Source organism: Chiloscyllium punctatum, chromosome 3 (genome assembly GCF_047496795.1).
Source record: "Chiloscyllium punctatum isolate Juve2018m chromosome 3, sChiPun1.3, whole genome shotgun sequence".
Taxonomy (NCBI): Eukaryota; Metazoa; Chordata; class Chondrichthyes; order Orectolobiformes; family Hemiscylliidae; genus Chiloscyllium; species Chiloscyllium punctatum.
Window position 1 is genome coordinate 160,359,983 of NC_092741.1, and position 21,580 is coordinate 160,381,562.

A 21,580-nucleotide genomic window follows, 5' to 3' on the forward strand; every position below is an offset into this window, starting at 1 on the left:
AGGAATTTTTGGCAACTGCAACCCCATCCAAATTATGAAACGTAATTTTCAATCACTGTGAAATTTGTCAGGGCTATTCATTTTTGGATACGATCAATATATTCTTCCTGGATTTTCAAACAGAAGAATAGTCATGGGCTCAACTTCTACCAGTTTGCTGATGAGGAATGTACCACAATCATGATATTCTTCAATACGATTAAGATATAGTCGTAGATTGGTGGATTACAATCCAGCCATAATATACATATTGGAATGGGTGGTTTCCAGACAATGCAAGTTAAATTTCCAATCACCATCAGTTCATAAATTCCGAAGTTCAAGATATTGGGGCAGAATTAAGTCATTTGGCCCATTCGATCTGTGATATTAAAAAGTTAAACTTGCTCTGCTGACCTGCAGGAAATCTGATGTCCCGAGACTAGGGTAGGAGGCCTCTGACTTACAGATAGATTGTAAGAAATTTACATGATCATCTCCAATTATTCAGAGTCATTTACATGGCCATTTCCTTACCATTAAGAGTAATTTACATGGTTATCTCCTACTATTTACATTTTCACCCCCTATTCAGAAATCAATAAGGCAGCAAGATGGCTTAGTGGTTAGCATTGCTGCCTCACAGCACCAAGGACCTAGGTTCGATTGCACTCTCAGGCGGCTGTTTCTGTAGAGTTTGTACGCTTTCCCCCATGTCTATATGGGTTTACTCCAGGTGGTCCAGTTTCCTCCCACAGTTCAAAGATGTGCAGACTGGGTGCATTGGCCATGCTAAATTGCCCATAGTGTTCAGGGATGTGCAGACTGGGTGGATTAACTGTGCCAAATGTAGGGTTACACAGTTTGATTTGGGTGAAATGCCCTTCAGAGGGTCAGTGTGGAGTGGATGGGCCAAACAGCTAGCTTCCACAGTGTAGGGATTCTATTGAAATTATAGCATAGGTCAGCAGATTTTGGAAAAGTGTGGACGTAGTAGGGTTGTTGTAATGGGTGACTTTAACTTTCCCAATATTGATTGGAACCTCCTTCGAGCAGATGGTTTGGAAGGAGCTGTATTTGTAAGGTGCGTTCAGGAGGGTTTCCTAACTCAGTATGTTGACAGGCCGACGAGGGGAGGGACCATTTTGGATTTGGTGCTTGGCAATGAGCCGGGGCAGGTGTCAGATCTTGCGGTGGGAGAGCATCTTGGTGATAGTGACCACAACTGCCTCACATTCTACATAGCTATGGAGAAGGAGAGAAGCAGGCACAATGGGAGGATATTTAATTGGGGAAAAAGAAACTATGATGCTATCAGACATGAGTTGGGAAGCATGGCCTGGGAGCAATTGTTCCATGGAAAGGGCATCACGGACACGTGGAGACTGTTTAAGGAACAGTTGTTGCAAGTGATGCATAAATGTGTTCCTCTGAGACAGGCAAAGAGGAGTAAGATAAAGGAACCTCGGATGACGAGAGTGGAGGAGCTTCTCATCAATAGAAAGAAGGCAGCTTACCTAAGGTGGAGGGACCAAGGGTCTTGCTCAGCTCTAGAGGATTACAGGCAGGCGAGGAAGGAGCTCAAAAATGGTCTGAGGAGAGCCAGGAGGGGGCACGAGAAAAGGTTGGCAGGAAGGTTTAGGGAGAATCCAAAAGCATTTTACACGTATGTGAGGAATAAGAGAATGATCAAAGAAAGAGTAGGGCTGATCAGGGATAGCATAGGGAACTTGCGTATAGAGTCTGAGGAAGTAGGGGAGGCCCTAAATGAGTTTTTTACTTCTGTCTTTACTAAAGAAAAGGACCTTGTAGTGAATGAAACCATTGAGGAGCAGGTAAGCATGCTGGAACGGATAGAGATTGAGGAAGCTGATGTGCTGAAAATTTTGACAAACATTAAGATTGACAAGTCGCCAGGGCCAGACCAGATTTGCCCTCAGCTGCTTTGGGAAGTGGGAAATGTGATTGCTTTGCCGCTTGCGAAGATCTTTGCATCCTCGCTCTCCACCGGAGTCGTACAGGAGGACTGGAGGGAGGCAAATGTAATTCGTCCCTTCAAGAAAGGAAATAGGGAAATCCCCAGCAATTACAGACCAGTCAGTCAGTCAGTCTCATATCTGTCATCTGCAAGGTGTTAGAAAGGATTTATGACCATCTGGAAGAGCATGGCTTGATTAAATGCAGTTAGTACAACTTCAAGGGGGGCAGGTCATGCCTCACAAATCTCATTGAGTTCTTTGAGGATGTTACTAGACAAGTTGTTGAGGGTCGAGCGGTGGATGTGGTGTTTATGCACTTCAGCAAGGCATTTGATAAGGTTCCCCATGGTAGGCTCGTTCAGACGGTCAGGAGGAATTGGATACAGGGAAATTTAGCTGTCTGGATACAGAACTGGCTGGCCAACAGAAGACTGCGAGTGGTAGTAGAAAAAAAATATTCTGCCTGGAAGTCTGTGGTGAGTGGTGTTCCACAGGGCTCTGCCCTTGGGCCTCTACTGTTTGTAATTTTTATTCATGACTTGGATGAGGAGATTGAAGGATGGGTCAGCAAGTTTGCAGACGACACAAAGGTTGGAGGTGTCGTTGACAGTATAGAGGACTGTTGTAGGCTGCAGAAGGACATTGACAGGATGCAGAGATGGGCTGAGAGGTGGCAGATGGAGTTCAATCTGGAAAAATGCGAGGTGATGCATTTTGGAAGGTCGAACTTAAAAGTGGAGTACAGGATTCTTGGTAGTGTGGAGGAACAACAGGATCTTGGTGTGCAGGTACAGAGATCCCTTAAAATTGCCACCCAAGTGGACAGGGTTGTTAAGAAAACAGATGGTGTTCTGGCTTTCATTAACAGGGGGATTGAGTTTAAGAGTCGTGAGATCTTGTTGCAGCTGTATAAAACTTTGGTTAGACCGCACTTGGAATACTGTGTCGAGTTCTGGTCGCCCTATTATAGGAAAGATGTGGAGGCTTTGGAGAGGGCTCAGAGGAGGTTTACCAGGATGCTGCCTGGAATGGAGGGCTTATCTTACGAAGAGAGGTTGACGGAGCTCGGACTTTTTTCATTGGAAAAAAGAAGGAAGAGAGGGGACCTAATTGAAGTGTACAAGATAATGAGAGACATAGATACAGTTGATTGCCAAAGACTTTTTCCCAGGACAGAAACTGTTAACACGAGGAGTCATAGTTTTAAGCTGTTTGGCAGAAAGTATAGAGGGGATGTCAGAGGCGGGCTCTTTACGCAGAGAGTTGTGGGAACATGGAATGCGTTGCCAGCAGCAGTTGTGAAAGCGAGGTCATTGGGGATATTTAAGAGACTGCTGGACATGCATATGGTCACAGAAATTTGAGGGTTTGTACATTAAGTTTACCTTACATGAGGATCAATGGTCGGCACAACAGTGGGCTGAAGGGCCTGTTCTGTGCTGTTCTATATTCTATAACATTACAGTTGAAATTCTGACCGCACCCTACAGTTAAAAAATTCAATTCACACCAGATCTGGCCATTCAAGGATGATTTGCATTACATGGTTTCCAGAGATGATATAGGGTAAGTTTTGGAAAGGATTATGAGAGATCGGATTTATAATCATCTAGCAAGCAACAACTTGATTGGAGATAGTCAACATGGTTTGGTCAAGGGCAGGTCATGCCTCATAAACCTCATTGAGTTTTTTGAGGAGATCACCAAATAGTTGGATGAGGGTAGGGCAGTTGACGTGGCATGCATGGACTTCAGTAAGGCCTTTGATAAGGTTCCACACGGTAGGCTGTTGGAGAAAATGCAGAGGCATGGGATTGAGAGTGATTTAGCAGTTTGGATTAGAAACTTGCTTTCTGTAAGAAGGCAGCGAGTGGTGGTTGATGGAAAATATTCAACCTGGAGTTCAGTTACTGGTGGTGTGCCACAAGGATCTGTTTTGGGACCACTGCTGTTTGTCATTTTTATGAACGACTTGGACGCAAGCATAGGTGGATGGGTTAGAGAGTTTGCAGATGACACAAACTTTGGTGGAGTAGTGGACAGTGTGGAAGAATGTTGCAGATTGCAGGGGGGCATGGATAAATTGCAGAATTGGGCTGAGGGGTGACAAATGAAGTTCAATGCAGCTAAATGTGAGGTGATGCTTTTTGGGAAGAACCCCAACAGGAAGGTAGAACACTGGGTCAATGGAAAGATTCTTGGTGGTGTGGATGTGCAGAGGAATCTTGGAGTCCACATACACAGATCCCTGAGAGTTGCCACCCAGCTTGACAGTGCTGTTAAGAAGGCATATGGTGTGTTAGGTTTTATTGGTAGAGGGATTGAGTTCCAAAGCCATAATGTCATGCTACAACTGTACATAACACTAGTGCGGCATCACTGGGAATATTGTGTACAGTTCTGGTCGCCCCATTACAGGGAGGACATGGAAGCATTGGAAAAGGTGCAGAGGATGTTGCCTGGTCTGGAAGGAAGGTCTTATGAGGAAAGGCTGAGAGACTTGGGTCTGTTCTCATTGGAAAGGAGGAGGATAAGAAGGAATTTAGTAGAGACATACAAGATGATCAGAGGATTAGATAGGGTAGACATTACGATTAGTTCACAGGTCAGTACAACAACACGAGGGCCTGTTCTGCGCTTTTATTGTTCTATGTGGTCACTGCATTGTGTCTTGAGTGGCATGTGACTGCAGGAGTGTGGCTGGGGGCTGTCTTGTGAGCATTATTGATTGTGGTGTAAAGATTTTGTACAAAGGGAAGACTGTTTCCTTGGTTCAGAGAGACCTTCCCTGGACACTCATCGTAAGCATGGCGAACAGTTTTCAGGGCTTCTCCAAAGCTTCTCCTGTACTGTGCTTATTAAAATTTTTGTTCACATAAGTTGGCGTGTTGCAGTTGCATCAAGCATGTAAGAATCAGAGGAAAAAGAACCTAACAGATCACGGCTAATATACTCCTCAAACCCATTTTCCTGCCTTCTCTCCATAACCCTTCAACCGATTACCAATTTAAATAATGTCTCACTCCACCTTAAATTTACTCACTGACCCAACTTGCACTGCACTTTGGGGTATCCAATTCCACAGATTCAAAACCCTTTGGGAGAAGCAGTTTTTGTTTTAAGTTTTCTACCCCTTAACCTATGACTATGACCTTGCATCCATAAATGCCCTACAGGAGGAAGCATCTGGTCCACATCTATTTCATCCACACCTTTTATTGAATACCTCAATTTGATCTCCTCTCATTCTTCTAAATTCCAGAGTGTATAGGCCTAAACCGTTCACACTCTCTTCATATAAACTCGTCATCTCTGGGATCAATCTAGTGAACCTCCAATGCCACTACATCTTTCCTGAAATAAGGGGACCAAAACTGCATAGAATAGTCCAGGTACAATCTCACCAAAGTCTTGTATAGTTGCAACAACAGTTCCTCACCTTTATTTTCTATTTCTTTGGCCATAAAAAGCCAACACTCCATTTGCTTTCTTTACTATTTGCTATACTTGCATGCTAATTTTCTGTGACTCATGAACAAGGACACCCAGATCCCTCTGCACCAGAGCACCCCAAAGTTTTTCTCCATTTAGAGAATAGGTCACCTTCCCCACTATTCCAACCAAAATGCATGATCGCATACTTATCCACGTTAAACGCCAACTGCCACATTTTGGCCCACTCTAACTTAGGTCCATTTGTAAGGTTTTTAAATTCCTCATTGCAATTTACTGTCCCGCCTATTTTTGCGTCATCCATAGATTTGACAACAGAGCCTTCTTTCCCTTTATCCAAGTCAAATGCCTGTAAAATGAAAAGTGTGGAGGAGGAATAAACCATCACAAAATATAATTCATTACAATATAACTGAAAATAATGGAATTATTAATATGGATGGCTACTTTTCTTTTTCAAATTGATTTCTGATACAACTAAACTAGGACTATCTTAGCTCTGTCTTTCAGTTCTTTCATTATGGCTGAGTCATTTGGATACATTGCACATATTACATTTGTTGCACTTTTTCAGTGAAGCATCTGTAGTAAGACTGTGTTGCATCTATGGAAAGACAAGATTCATATTTCATTCTGAAACCGTAAACTGCTTGATTACATTAAAACAAAACGTCTGGAGAATACTTCACTGATTTCTTTTGCTTTTCATTGACCATAAAATATTTTGGAATGTTTTGTGGTTGTGAAAGGTATTGTATAAATGCAAACTTTTTTTAAACTTATAATCCTTTACATGACATTAGACTAACCTTTTTTGGCTTCTGCAAGTTATCTGTTTGTTTAATTGTGAGAAAATAGTCAAATTCATCCAATTCATATTTAAATCCAATGACTAATTACTATTTTAGACTGTGTTCTAATAACTATCAAAAACAAAGTTAAAAATCACAACACCAGGTTATAGTCCAACAGGTTTAATTGGAAGCACACTAGAGTTTGGAGCGCCACTCCTTCAACAGAATCAATCCAAACATCATGGCATAGACAGAGAACACAGGGGGCTAACACCTTCAACATATTGTCAAGTTAACACCAATTGTTACAGCTAACCTGAGAATGCAACTTTTAAAAAAAGGTTTTGTGATGTACTCAAGAAAGAAGTGAAACTATCAAGGTATTCGAACAGATGAAAGACTCAACAGACAATCAAGGTATTTTTCAATGTATAATTTCAGTTACATCACACTGTAAGGCCCAGTCTCTGGATTCATGTAAGAAAGAGTTGGATAGAGCTCTCAAAGATGGTGGAATCAAGGGTTATGGAGAGAAGGTAGGAAGAGGATACTGATTAGGAATGATCAGCCATGATCATATTGAATGGCGGTGCAGGCTCGAAGGGCTGAATGGCCTACTCCTGCACCTATTGTCTATTGTAAATTTTTGTTATAAATTCTGTGCCTTACAATTGTGTCCTCCACAATCACCTGATGAAGGAGCGGCACTCCGAAAGCTAATGTGCTTCCAATTAAACCTGTTGGACTATAACCTAGTGTTGTGTGATTTTTAACTTTGTACACCCCAGTCCAAAACCGGCATCTCCAAATCATATCGAAAACAACTTCTGCTCACCACAGTTTTTGTTTTTCAGCATTTTAAATGAGAATCCAGTTTTGTAGATTTTAGCACAGCATTTTGCCCCTCATATACATGATTATTTTACATGGAATAATATGAAACATTTTCCTAAACTGGCTATTTACAGGAGGCAATATTTTAGTTTGCAAATAGTCATGTGTCCCCAAGTTTGAACATTAGAAAAGCAAAAACAAGTTGCATACAGTTAGTTTGACTCTGTTAAAAATACATACCCATCATAATTGAAGAAACTGCAAAATGCCGACGGCCATTGCCTGTGAGAAAAATAACATTGTAATTACAATGTTTTAAAAATTAGGAATGCAGGTTCAAGTTATTTTTTAAAACATGGATTTCATTTTCAAAAAGGCAAAGTTAATTTCAAACAATCCAACTGTTTTGAACAACACCTCTGCTACTCAAATGTTTCCAGAGTCTATATTTGCAATAAAGTCAAGAATTATTCGCGGGCTGGCAATAAAGTCCACAAGGCCACAATCACATCAGTGATAATCTTAATAAATCAAGTTGAGGATCTAAAGTCTGGATTTAGGCTGTTGTCAGGAACAACCATTTAATGCATACTTTTACTAACTACAACATGGCTTCTTAATGCAAGTAACATTGCCACCCTTTCCATTAAACAAAGAAAAATCCGAATGCCATTTCGACGGTTCGCGTGCCAGTTTCTCATCCATCATATTACTCGATTAAAAAAAAACATTTTCTTTCGAGTTTCATTTTCAATTCCTGCGAACGGACTTCGCTTCCTGATAAACGATACAGCTCGAGTTGCCGCCTTCGGCTTTCCCAATGGGTCCGGTCTTCACAGTCTGGCCGCTCCATTGCTGAACGTCGCTCTCAGTTCACGGCCTCGCAAGCAGGTCGGGCCTCCTGAGATCATGTTTTCCAGGCCCAAGTTGATGAAGTTTGCGGGGTCGGTTTACACCCAGAGAAGCTTCGTACTACATTACGTAATGCAGTGTAAAAATAGAGGATAACTCATTTAAGAATGTTGAATAGGTGGACCCTTCATCAAATGCGTGAAATATAATTTTACAAAACTAGTGGAAGATGGAGTGAATTAGGCTCAATTAAATTTTAACAGGTTTTACCATGGCATGAGCTGTGATCTTGTGTTAATGGTGGCATGCAATTTTTTATACATTTCAACGATATCCGATTTCGACACGGGGGAATATTTTAGCAAATATATTTGGATGGTACTGTGTACTAATAAACATACAAAATACTGGAAATACTCAACAAGTCTGGCAGGGTCTGTGGTAAGACACGATTCATTTTTAAGGTCTGTGACCTGATAATTGTCTAGTATTCACAATTAGTGGCTGTGTGGTTCAACCAAGAAATTGCCAGTAGCTCCTTTCTTGTCCTTTCAACCCACAAAAGATTCCTTTGCCTGAGAAGTCCACATTGGGTTCATGATTTGTTGTCTTAAATGCCTTGTCGCTGGGTGTTTCTACAGGAAATAGGGTTTTGTGGTCGTACTCGTCAAGGGAACTAGTGTGCTAATTTGTAGCGTTTTGTTTTCTCAGGATGATAACTCTTCCTTTTCAAACCTAAGGACTCTAGAATCAGGACATTAAAAAAAAGAGTTTGTAAGAAGGCCTATGGAGTATTATCGTTCATTAGCAGAGGGATTGAATTCAAGAGTCGTGAAGTGATGTTGCAGCTGTACAGGACTTTGGTTAGGCCACAGTTGGAGTACTGTGTGCAGTTCTGGTCGCCTCACTTTAGGAAAGATGTGGAAGCTTTGGAGAGGGTGCAGAGAAGATTTACCAGGATGTTGCCTGGAATGGAGAGTAGGTCGTACGAGGATAGGTTGAGAGTTCTCGGCCTTTTCTCGTTGGAACGGCGAAGGATGAGGGGTGACTTGATAGAGGTTTATAAGATGATCAGAGGAATAGATACAGTAGACAGTCAGAAACTTTTTCCCCGGGTACAACAGAGTGTTACAAGGGGACATAAATTTAAGGTGAAGGGTGGAAGGTACAGGGGAGATGTCAGGGGTGGGTTCTTTACCCAGAGAGTGGTGAGGGCATGGAATGCGCTGCCCGTGGGAGTGGTAGAGTCAGAATCATTGGCGACCTTTAAGCGGCATTTGGATAGGTACATGGATGGGTGCTTAATCTAGGTTAGAAGTTCGGCACAACATCGTGGGCCGAAGGGCCTGTTCTGTGCTGTATTGTTCTATGTTCTATGTTCTAAAACAACATAACAAAATGGCTTCTAGGATCAACGGCATCAAACTCTGCTGAAAACTGCAGTCCTGAACTAATTGAAAGAGATTAGCAAACAATGCCCTGTTCATAGTATATGACGTTATTAAAGTATCCTAATTGACCTTGGAAACCAGGTGTCCCAGAGATAAAGAAGTGCAAAACAAATCAGTTCCCAGGAAAAAACATTGGCTTAATTTTATATTTATTTGTCATTTTATTGGATTCATTTTGTAATTAAGACTGTTCTGTTTGTTAAGAAATCTATAAAAGTTGTCTGTGTTTTAAGATTGTGCACAGCTTTTCCAGAGTACACAGAGGTGCTTAGCCCCTGCATTGCTGGATAACTTATGCCCGGTGTCATAATTGTTAAATCTTACTGAAATCAGACCGAGCTGCTAATGTTTATTTGACTGATCGAAGAACCGAGAGGCCCCTCTCAAGGGTCCAGATTTCCAAAGTGGCCAGTTGGTCTTCCTATTTCTTATTACCTTAATGAATTTATATGTCTTGACAAGTCAATTCTTGACAAGAAAAACATGAATTATGCATATTAGCAGAAGAGGCTCCTCAGATTGTTAAGAATTTACTTTTCACAAACTAAGTTGATGCAGATGTTAATTCTATAATACTATACTCTATAAAGTCAAGATATATGTAAAATAATTGACTAAAAATCTATGCAAAAGTCTATTTTCTCCCTTCAAATTAATCAAATGCATTTGGGCTCACTGAGTTTATGATAATCAAAAGATAACTAACTACTAATTCAGCTGAACCATCATGAAGAGGCAACTAAAAAGAGAAACCATCCCTTTATAGGCTTTTAAAAAAAATTTTCATAGGTTTCAGGTAAAGCCAGAATTTGCTGCCTATCCCCAAATACCCTTGAACTCAGTGCTTTACTAGAGCACGTCAGAGACGGAAAGAATTTACCACCGTATTATTGAGGGTTGTAACTCACATGCAGGCCAAATCAGATAAGGTTGGCCAATTTTCTTTGCTGAAGGACATTAGCTGAATTCCTAATTTTAATAAATGAATTTAAATTCCATCAACTTTTTTCAGTCTGTGCCCCCATCAGTCAGTCTCGGCCTCTCAATTACTAATTCAGTGACATTACCATTAAGCGTATACATCTCCTTACCTAACCTTTTTTTAAAGGTCTGCCAAGTTCAAGGACGATAGATGCACTACAAATTCCAGTTTTAACACCAGTTTTTAAAAAATTAAATTTGGGTGCAGGCAGGTCAATAATTTGATGATTAACTTTGAGCCATAGAGATATACAGCCCAGAAACAGACCTAATCTAGTCCCCTTTGCCTGCATTTGGCACATATCCCCCTAAAACCTTTCCGATTCATATACCCATCCAGATACCTTTTAAATGCTGTAATTGTACCAGCCTCCATTACTTCCTCTGGCAGCTCATTCCATATACACACCATTTTCTGCATGAAAAAATTGCCCTTCAGGTCCCTTTTAAATCTTTCCCCTTTCACCCAAAACCTATGCCTTCTAGTTCTGGACTCCCCCCACCCCAGGGAAAATACCTTGTCTATTTACCCTATCCATGCCTTTTATGATTTTATAAACCTCTATAAGGTCACCCCTCAGCCTCTGACACTCCAGGGAAAACAGCCCCAGCCTATTCAACCTCTCCCAACAGCTGAAACACCCCAACCCTGGCAACATTCTTGTAAATCTTTGCTGAACCCTTTCAAGTTTCACAACATCCTTCCTATAGGAGGGAGAGCCGAATTGCACACAATATTGCAGAAACCACCTAACCAATATCCTGTACTGCTGCAGCATCACCTCCCAACTCCTATACTCAATGCACTGACCAATCAAGGAAAGCAGACCAAACAGCATCTTCACTATCCTATCTACCTGAAATTCCACTTTCAAGGAACCACGAACCTGCAACTCAAGGTCTCTTTGTTCAGCAACACTCCCCAGGACCTTACCATTAAGTGTATAAGTCCTGCCCTGATTTGCCTATTCAAAATGCAGCAGCTCACATTTATCTCAGTTAAATTGTCTGCCATTCCTCAGCCCATTGGCCCATCTGATCAAGATCCCATTGTACTCAGAACTAATCTCGGTCGCTGTCCACTACACCTCCAATTTTGGTGTCAACTGCCAACTTACGAACTGTATCTCCTACGTTCACATCCAAATCATTTATATAATGACCAAAAGCAAGGGACCCAGCACCGATCCTTGTGGCACACCACTGGTCACAGGCCTCCAGTTTGAAAGGCAACCCTTCACCTCTACCCCTCCCGTCTTTTACCTTCAAGCTGGTTCTGTATCCAAATAGTTAGTGCTCCCTGTATTCCGTGTGATCTAATTTTGCTAACCAGTCAACCATGAGAAACCTTGTTGAATGCCTTATTGAAGCCCATATATTCGACAGATTTCTAAAAAATCTCAGGCTGCTGGATTTCACAGTTTTCAAACAGTAAGGGACAAATGGCAGCTGCTTTCACAAGAGCTACATCTTCATATCCACAGGGTCTTGGATTGGTTGCAGGGATTCACGTGCTGTCAATAATTACAAAAGAGCACAAAGTCAGAATTAGGTCATTACAGATTCATTAACTTTATTAATCAGAAATTAGCAGACATCTTTTTCTGAACACCTCTATGACTCTAAGTGGGAGTCATTGGCCATGTCAGCACCCATTTCTAGATGCCCTTCTGAAGGCTGTGGTGAGCTGCCCTCAAACCGCTGTGGTCCATATACTACAGTTAGACTCACGATGCCATTAGGGAGGAAGTCCCAGGACTCTGACCCAACAACGCTAAAATGAACTGCAAGACATTTCCAATTCAGGGTGGTGAATGGCTTGGAAGGGAATGCTTAGATGTGGGTGTTCCCATGTATCCGTGGCCTTTGTCCTTCAAAATGGATGGAGTTTAGAAGGTGCTATCGGAGGACCCTTCATGAATTTCAGCAGTGTATCTTGCAGATAGTATCAACAAAGTGCACTATGATCCTAACAGCAGAGAGTCATATCTGACTTCCTATGGCTCCAATTTTGTTAGGGCTCCTTGACATTCCACATGAACAAACGTGTCTTTGATGTCAAGAGCAGACACACTCATCTTACCTCTAAAATTCAGTTCTTTTATCTATCTTGAACTGAGGCTTTACTGAGCTGGAGGGGCCAAGATAGAACCCAAAAGTGTGGCAGTCAGTAGTTTATTGCTTATTAAGTGTAGCTTGATAGTAGTATTGATGACATCTCCCAGCAATTACTGATAATGGACAGTAAACTGATGGGATGATAATTGGCCAGGTTGGATTTATCCTGATTTATGTGCAATCTTCCACACTGTCCGATAGATGCCAGTGTTGCAGCTGTACTAACACAGCTTTGCTCATGGAGCACGCCCACTTATTGTACAAAGTTGTCAGGGCCCATAGCCTTTGTAATATTCAGTGCTTTCAGCTGTTTCTTGATCACATGAAGTGAATCAAATTGGCTGAAGACTAGCAACTGTGATTGTGGGGACCTCTAAACTGGACTGAGATGGATCATCCACTGGGCACTTCTGGCTGAAGATTGCTGCAAACTGTTCAGCCTTTGCATCGATCTTCAGCTTCCTCTCTTTCCCATCAGTGGGGATCAGGATGTACATGGAGCCTCCTCCCCCTGACAGTTGTTATATCGGCAAATACCATTCACAGCTACGTGTGTCAGGGCTGCTGAGCTCGTATCTGATCTGTTGGTTCAGTTACCATTTAGGTCTGTCTATAATTTGCTGCTTAAGGCACACAAGATGCCCCATTTCATGTGTCTTGCCGACTTCATACCTCATTTTTAAGTAGAGACAAGAGATGTACACAGCATGGAAACAGACTCTTCGGTCCAACCCGAGTAGATGTCAGAGTGGTGCTGGAAAAGCACAGCAGGTCAGGCAGCCGAGGAGCAGGAAAATCGACGTTTCGGGCAAAAGCCCTTCATTTCTTCTCTGGTTTCCAGCATCTGCAGTCCTCACTTTTTCCCCTTTCGGTCCAACCCATCCATGCCGACCAGATATCCCAACCCAATCCAGTCCCACCTGCCAGCAACCGGCACATATCCCTCCAAACCCTTGCTATTCATATACCCATCCAAATACCTCTTAAATGTTGCAACTGTACCAGCCTCCACCACATCCTCTGGCAGCTTATTGCATACACGCACCACTCTGTGTGAAAAGGTTGCCCCTTAGGCCTCTTTTATATCTTTCCCCTCTCACCCTAAACCTATGCCCTCTCGTTCTGGACTCCCTGACCCCAGTGAAAAGACTTGGTCTATTTATCCTATCCATGCCCCTCATGATTTTATAAACCTCTATAACGTCACCTCTCAACCTTCGACGCTCCAGGGAAAACAGCCCCAGTCTGTTCAGCCACTCCCTACAGCTCAAATCCTCCAACCCTGGCAACATCCTTGTAAATCTTTTCTGAACCCTTTCAAGTTTCACAACATCTTTCTGATAGGAAGGAGACCAGAATTGGACGCAATATTCCAACAGTGGCCTAACCAATGTCCTGTACAGCTGCAACATGACCTCCCAACTCCTGTACTCAATACGCTAACCAATGAAAGCAAGCATACCAAACGACTTCTTCACTATCCTATCTACCTGCGATTCCACTTTCAAGGAGCTATGAATCTGCACTCCAAGGTCTCTTTGTTCAGCAATACTCCCTTGGACCTAACCATGAAGTATATAACTCCTGCTAAGATTTGCTTTCCCAAAATGCTGCACTTCGCATTTATCTGAATTAAACTCTATCTGTCACTCCTCAGCCCATTGGCCCATCTGGTCAAGATCCTGTTGTAATCTGAGGTAACCCTCTTCGCTGTCCACTACATCTCCAATTTTGCTTTCATCTGCAAACTTACTAACTGGACCTCTTATGCTCGCTTCCAAATCATTTATGTAAATGACAAAACATAGAGGACCCAGCACTGATCCTTGTGGTACTCCACTGGTCACAGGCCTCCAGTCTGAAAAACAACCCTCCATCACCACCCTCTGTCTTCTACCTTTGAGACAGTTCTGTATCCAAATGGCTCGTTCCCCCTGTATTCCATGAGATCTTACCTTGTGCCTGGTTCTGCTCCTGGCATGCCCTTTTACAATCTTCATTGAACCAGGCTTTATTGCCCAGCTTGATAGCAATGGTAGAGTGTGTGGAATATACCAAACTATGACGTTGCAGATTGTATTGTCGTACAATTCTAATTCTGTTGAACTACAGCATCTCATGGAAGCAAAGTCTTGGTCACCTATATCCATTTGAGGTTTACGCCATTTAGCAGGTTAATAGTGCCATATTCCATGATAAGGTATTCTCAATGTGGTATAAAGACTTAGTTACTATAAAGGACAGAGGTGGTCGCTATCATGGACAAGTGCATCTGCAGCACAAGTTCCTGGTTGGTTCTCTCACCACTGTCTGCAGACCCAGCTGTCCAGCAATGTGCCTGTATCCTTGTCAGAAAAGTGCAATCAACGTTAGACTTTTAATTCCTGATTTTTATTGATTTCAAATGTAACCATCTGCTGAAATTCAAATCTGTGCCCCCAGAACATTACCTGGGCCTCTACATTACTATTCTAATGATACTACAACTTCAATAGCCCTTCTCCCTCTTTTACAAATTCTATGATCATCTGGATAGGGAAAAAGTTTCAGGGCTCTAGTGATGCAGTGACAGTATCCCTACTTCTGGGCCAGGTTCAAGTTTCACTTGCCCAAACCTATGTCATTATATATCTGAACAGGTTGATTAAAAATAATTCAAGAAAATGTTTCCCATCAAATATCAACAAGGCTTCCACAAAAGGTACTATTTTACCAAAATGTTTCTATTTACTTCTCAAAATACAGTTAAATATTTTAACTGAGTATGGTAGAATTACTGGTAGATTTTAGTTATACAAGGAATTAATATCACACAATCATGGAGTTCCACAGGGATAGTGTTAGGCTGTTACTTTTCACAACCTTCATTGGTAATTGGACAAAAAGCTTTAAACCTTTAGAGTACTTTTAATTAGTACAATCAAATGAACCTGAAATAAAGGTTCTGTATTAGGGAAAGGCCAATTTCATTGTGATAAAACTGATCCTGACTAAAAGTGGATTCGGAGCAACAACTTGGATGAAAATTGATTAGATTAGATTAGATTACTTACAGATTGGAAACAGGCCCTTCGGCCCAACAAGTCCACACCGCCCCGCCGAAGCGCAACCCACCCATACCTCTACATCTACCCCTTACCTATACTACGGGCAATTTAGGATGGCCAATTCACCTGACCTGCACATCTTTGGACTGTGGGAAGAAACCGGAGCACCCGGAGGAAACCCACGCAGACACGGGGAGAATGTGCAAACTCCACACAGTCAGTCGCCTGAGGCGGGAATTGAACCCAGGTCTCTGGTGCTGTGAGGTAGTAGTGCTAACCACTGTGCCACCGTGCCGCCCGGGCAATGGGAGTCATTCAAATAGGAAAGAGTGCAACTGTAGGGTCAACATGTTTCTATGAAGATGAAGGATAGAAGAAACAAGTTCACAGAACCCTGGATGTTGATTATACAAGACTGGATAAGGAAATGAAAGAAAGCTTATGGTAGATACCGAGGCTTCAAAATACCTGAAGCCAAAGATGTTGATTGAAAGTGAAGGAGGTACTGAAAGAACAAATTAAGAAAGCAAAGAGGGCACATGAAGAAACACTCACGGATAAAATAAAGTCCAGAAGCAAGTTCATTAAGGGCAAGAGGATAACCAAGGAAAGAGCAGGGCCCATTAAGGATCAAAGTGGCAAACTATGTGGAGACACAAGATGTTGGTAGGTTTTATATGAGTAATTTGCATCTGTATTCACTGTAGAGAAACATTGTGTCAGTATGGAAATCAGGACTGTGATGTACTTGAACAAATTACAATTGAGAGGGAGGAGGTATTAAGTGGGCTTTAAAATTTAATAAATCACCAAACCCAAATGAGATGCAACTTGGGCTGTTTAGGGGGCAAGACTGCAGGAGTGCGGAGGTTAATTTTACAATACTTTCTGGATACTGAACAAGGACTAGAGGACAGTTCGTGTCGTACCATTTTTCAAAGGTGGTAGGGATTAAAATTATAGACTAATGAGGGACTTTTTTGGAAAACTTTCTGAGATACAAAATTAATCTCCAATTGGAGAAGTAGGGATTCATCAATGATAGTTAACATGGCTTTGCCAGGAGTAGATTATGTCTGACAAGTTAGATTGAGGTTATTTTGAGGAGGTGACTCAGCATGAGGATGAGCGTAGTGCAGATGATGCACTTCATACTGACTTCAAGGTTTTGAACGAGACTGGTCAAGAAGATGAGACTCCATGGTATACAAAGCAATTTAGCAAATTGGATCTAAAAAATTAGTTTAGTGTTAGGATGCAAAGGGTGGCAACTGAAGGCAGTTCTTCCAAGTGGAAACAGATGTCTTGTACCGTAACATGAGTGCTGGATCTTTTGCTGTTTGTAGTGTACATTAGTGATCTAAGCATGAGTCTAAGAGGCTTGATCAAGAAATTCATAAATAACACAAAAAGTAAAGGCATAAATGAGGGGAAGAAAGGCCTGAGAATACAGACTAATATAGTTGGTCTAGTCAGATGGGCAGAACAGTGATAATTGAATTTAATCCTGACAAGTTGGAAATGATGCATTTTAGTGCGACTAACAAGACAAGGGAGTAGACGATAAATGGTAGGACCCCTGGAAATACAGGGGTAACTGTGCACATGATAATCGAACCTTGAAAGCAACAGGATACGTGAATAAGATGGTTAGGAAGGCAAAAGGAATACTGAAGTGATGAGGTTATAATAAAACTTTACAAGATTTAGTTAAGCCACAACTTGGAATACTATGTGCACTCTTGGTCACTGCACTATAGAAAACAAGTGATTGCACTTGAGATGGCGCAGGGGAGGTTCACCAGAATGTTGCCCAGGCCAGAATCTTTCAGCTGTGTAGAAAAAAAGAGATAGACTGGGGATATATTCCTCATGACAAAGAAGGCTGAGGGTTGACCTGATTGAGGTTTATAAAATTGAGGGAAATAGATAGTAAGAACCCTTCCACTGACTACAAGTGTCAACAGCCGGAAGGCCATGGAGTAGGAAGTTCCGAGAGGAGTTAAGAAATAATTATTTCACCCAGAAGGTGGTGGATATCTGAAACTCAATTCCGGAAAAAGTGATAGAAGCAAGAATTGACATAACATTTAAAAATTATCCAGACAAACACTTAAAAGGACCATAGCATAAAAGGTATGGGCCAAATACTGGAAAATAGAGTAGAGAGGCGTTTGATGAAATGCTTGGATATGATCGGCTGAAGAGCCTCTTTTCATTATGGACCACTCTTTTGAGTGATTTAAAAATGCCTTTACAACTTTTTCTCACAAATATATTCATTATCCCTCTGCAATAACAAACCCATCAAGAAAACAACATGTTCATTCATCAAGACGGAGATAAAACAGGAAAATGGTGTCGAGGATCATCTGATCAGCTATGAGCTCATTGAATGGTGAGGATTCAATGAGCTGAAGAGACTACTTCTACTTCTACTCCTACATCTTGTGACCTTATCATGAGCACCACAAGAGAATTACTTCACTTTACGAAGGATGGGGTTAGGTGGTAAGTCATGAGTCTACCTCAACCAACATAAAGATTGAAACCTCTGTTGTTGATGTTACTCTGACCTACATGTTATCCATCCAGGCAACTGAACTAGTCATCCACCTATGGAATTGGTACTTGACAAAAAAAAACACAATATAATTCATATTTTGACACTAACAGTTTTTTTTTTTATTGGCAAATTTGTCAAAAAGACTAATGATCTTATAGTTCAGCCTGATGACAGAAGTCATTTGTCAATTAGCAAAAATCAAATTTCATTCCTTAAGTTTTTGAACAACATACAAATGTAGTTTCTAATTATTGATGGATGGGGTATGAAATGTGGTCTAAGTAAAGAAAATCACCTGGGGTTCCTTGGCCTTCAAGCCCTGGCAGCCTTCATGTCAAATGGATCATCCACCACATGTCTGCACTACCAAACATCCCCTGAATCTGCCATCCATCCACAATCCCCTTTCAACATTGTGGACCAGGGTGTTCCTACACATCGCTATCAACCTTAAAACTCCCTCCATTTTCCCAACAAACACATGCTCAAGGTGCAATCCCTGCCTTTTTTTCTCCTGCCTCCTCAAGTTCCCCAAGATTCTTTACAGTGAAACAGCATATTGCTTGTTTTATTCCCCCACTCAGTTTAGTACACTGATTTACTGTTCCCATTTTTACTACACTGTTATGAGAGTTGTACTTCAACTAGTGAGACCAAATACCAATGGGGTGACTACTTTGCAGAACATTGCCACTCCTTCCACATGAAGAACCTGATTTCCTAGTCACCTGTCATTCTCTGTGCCACTTGAGGCTCAGGTTCCCAACTGTTTTAATGGAACTCAACATAAAAAGGTACAGAAGCATCTTTTGATTAGTCACTTCACATTCTTCCCAATTCAATACTGATTTTAACAATTTCAAGTCAAAATCTCTGCCCTGGTTATTTTTTGGCAGATGATTGCTATTGGTAAATTATTAGCTATTCCCATTTACACTTCAACACCATAAACAGGAGCAACACTAGGTCATATGGCTGCTTGGACCTACACTATTAATTTAAGCCATAAAATCCATAAATTGTAGGAGCAAAAAAAGGTCCATTTAGTCTGCTTGACTACTCAATGAGATTATAGTGTCCACTTTCCTGCCTTTTCCCCATGCCTCTTGATTTACTGTCAGAAAAAAACTATACCTCCAAGTTGAATGTACTTAACAACCCAGGCTTGGCAGTTCTCTGCAGCAAACAATTCCAAAAGATTCAAGATCCTCGGAAGAATTATTTGTCATCTCTCTCCTAAGTGAGCAACCCCTTAACCTGAGGTTATGCCCTCTGGTCCTCAACTCTTCGACAGCGAAACAACCTTTCGACTTCTATCCTGTGAAGGCTTCTAAGGATCTTGTATATTTTGATAAGATTGCCTCTTTTCTTCTTAACTAATGAGTTCAGGTCCAACATACTCAACTGCTCAGAAAATTCCTCAGAAATCAAACAATGAACACTCTCTAGACTACCTCCAATGCCAGCATCTCTCTTTAGATAAGGAAACCAAAACTGTTCAGTCTTCCAGGTTTGATTTGACTAGTTCCTTGCACAGGTTTAGCAAGACTTCCCTATTTTTAATCACTCCATTCCATTTGAAATGCAGGCCAATGTTCGGTTTGCCTTCTCTATAACCTGTTGAACTTGGATGTTACATTTTGTGATTCGAGCACATGGACCCCAAATTCCTCGGTCCTGCAGCTTCACCTATTTAAGTAATATTCAGTTCTTCCACTTCTCTCTACTATTCTCCAGTTGCTATCACTCAGCCAATTTCATATCACTACAAAAGAGAATCTGCCATTCGAGAGAGGACAGAGAACTCACGTCTCTGTGCACATGGGCCACGCGGCAAGTACTTTACAGAGAGGGTGGTAGGATGCATGAGTAGGTGGAGAGCAGAGGGATAGAGATGCTTAGGAATTGGGCAACAGATTGAGACAGTTCTCTTTCCCTCCAGGACACAGAATAAAGATGAAGGAAGTAAAACTACGCCGAGTCTCAGAGTTTGCTTCGACTGATACCGAGAATAGAGAAACAGGATGACAACTAGACCTGAAATGCTAACTCTGCTTTCTCTGCGCAGATACCACCTGACCTGCTGAAATCCTCCTGCACTGATTTTTTTCCCCTCATTTCCAGCATCCACAGTTCTCGGGTTTTGTTTTTGCTCCCTTTTTACTCGTCCTGCCAAATAAACAAGTTTGCATTTTCCCAGATCATACTCCATTTACCACATCTTCAAATACTCACTTATCTTGTAAATAACCCTCTGCAGTTGAGTGTGTGTTGCTGGGAAAGCACTGTGGGTAAGGCAGCATTCAAGGAACAGAAGAATCAACATTTCGGACATAAGCCCTTCATCAGGAATAAGGTTTGTGGGCCAGGGGCTGAGTGATAAATGGGAGGGGATGGGGTTAGGGGAAGGTAGCTAAGAAAGCGATAGGTGGATGAAGGTGAGGGAGAAGGTGATAAGGTCAGAGGGGGAGTGATGGACAGGTCCAGAGGGCGGTGCTGAGTTGGATGGCTTTGGACTGGGATAACGTGGTGCAACGGGAAATGAGGAAGCTGCTGAAATCAACATTTATTCCATGTGGTCGCAGGGTCCCAAGGTGGAATAGGAGGCGTTCTTCCTCCAGGTGTCGGGTGATAACTGTTTGGTGGTGGAGGTGGCACAAGACCTGCATGTCCTTGACAGAGTGGGAGGGAGAGTTGAAGTGTTCAGCCATGGGGCGGTGGGGTTGGTGTGTGCGTGTGTCCCAGAGACCTTCACTGAAATGATCTACAAGGCGGCATCCTGTCTCCCCGATGTACAGGAGACCACACGGGGTGCAATGGATGTAGATGACATTGGGAAAGGTACAGGTAAATTTCTGATGGATGTGGAAGGATCCCTTGAGGCCTTGATGAGGTGAGGGTAGTGGTGTGGGCGCAAGTTTTACACTTTCTGCGATGGTAGGGAAAGGTGCCAGGAGTGGGGCGTGGGCTGGGGGGGGGGGGGGTTGGTGTGGACCTGATGGGGGAGTCGGGGAGGGAATGGACTCTCCAGAACGCTGATAGGGGTAGAGAGGAAAATATATCTTTGGTGGTCGGATCAGTTTGGAGGGGAGGGAAATGGCAGAGGATGATGCCATGTTGAGGAGCAGGTGATGTTCCTTATGGCCATCCCTTATTCCCAATTCCTCCACCACCACTGCATCGGTTCCCAGGATGACTAATTCCACCTCAGAAAGTCCCAGATGGCCTCCTTTTGTCATGATTGTAACTTCCCTACCCATGTAGTTGACAATGCCCTCCAGCTCATCTCCACTTCACACACCACCACCCTTGAACCCCACCCCTCCCAATGCAACAAGATGTTTTGCTCCCATCTGTGATTTCAGGCTTCCGTGGTAGGTCCTATTCCCCCATGTATACCAGGGTTGGGGACGGGGGTGTCAGACTACTGTAAATCACAGATGAAAACAGTTGACCATCAGCACAGCTCTCTGTGACACATCACTCATTACATCTTGCCAGGCTGAAGATCCATTTATGCCTTTGT

General features: G+C 42.2%; 1 protein-coding gene across 1 annotated transcript in view; it reads right to left on the reverse strand.

The window, feature by feature from the left end:
* Positions 1-21,580, reverse strand: part of LOC140467200 (trifunctional enzyme subunit alpha, mitochondrial-like) — a 125,970-nt gene that overhangs the window by 83,441 nt on the left and 20,949 nt on the right. Inside the window, exon 2 of the mRNA XM_072563399.1 lies at positions 7,280-7,321. Coding sequence (XP_072419500.1) covers positions 7,280-7,321 — 42 coding nt within the window. The remainder of the gene's footprint in view (positions 1-7,279; positions 7,322-21,580) is intronic.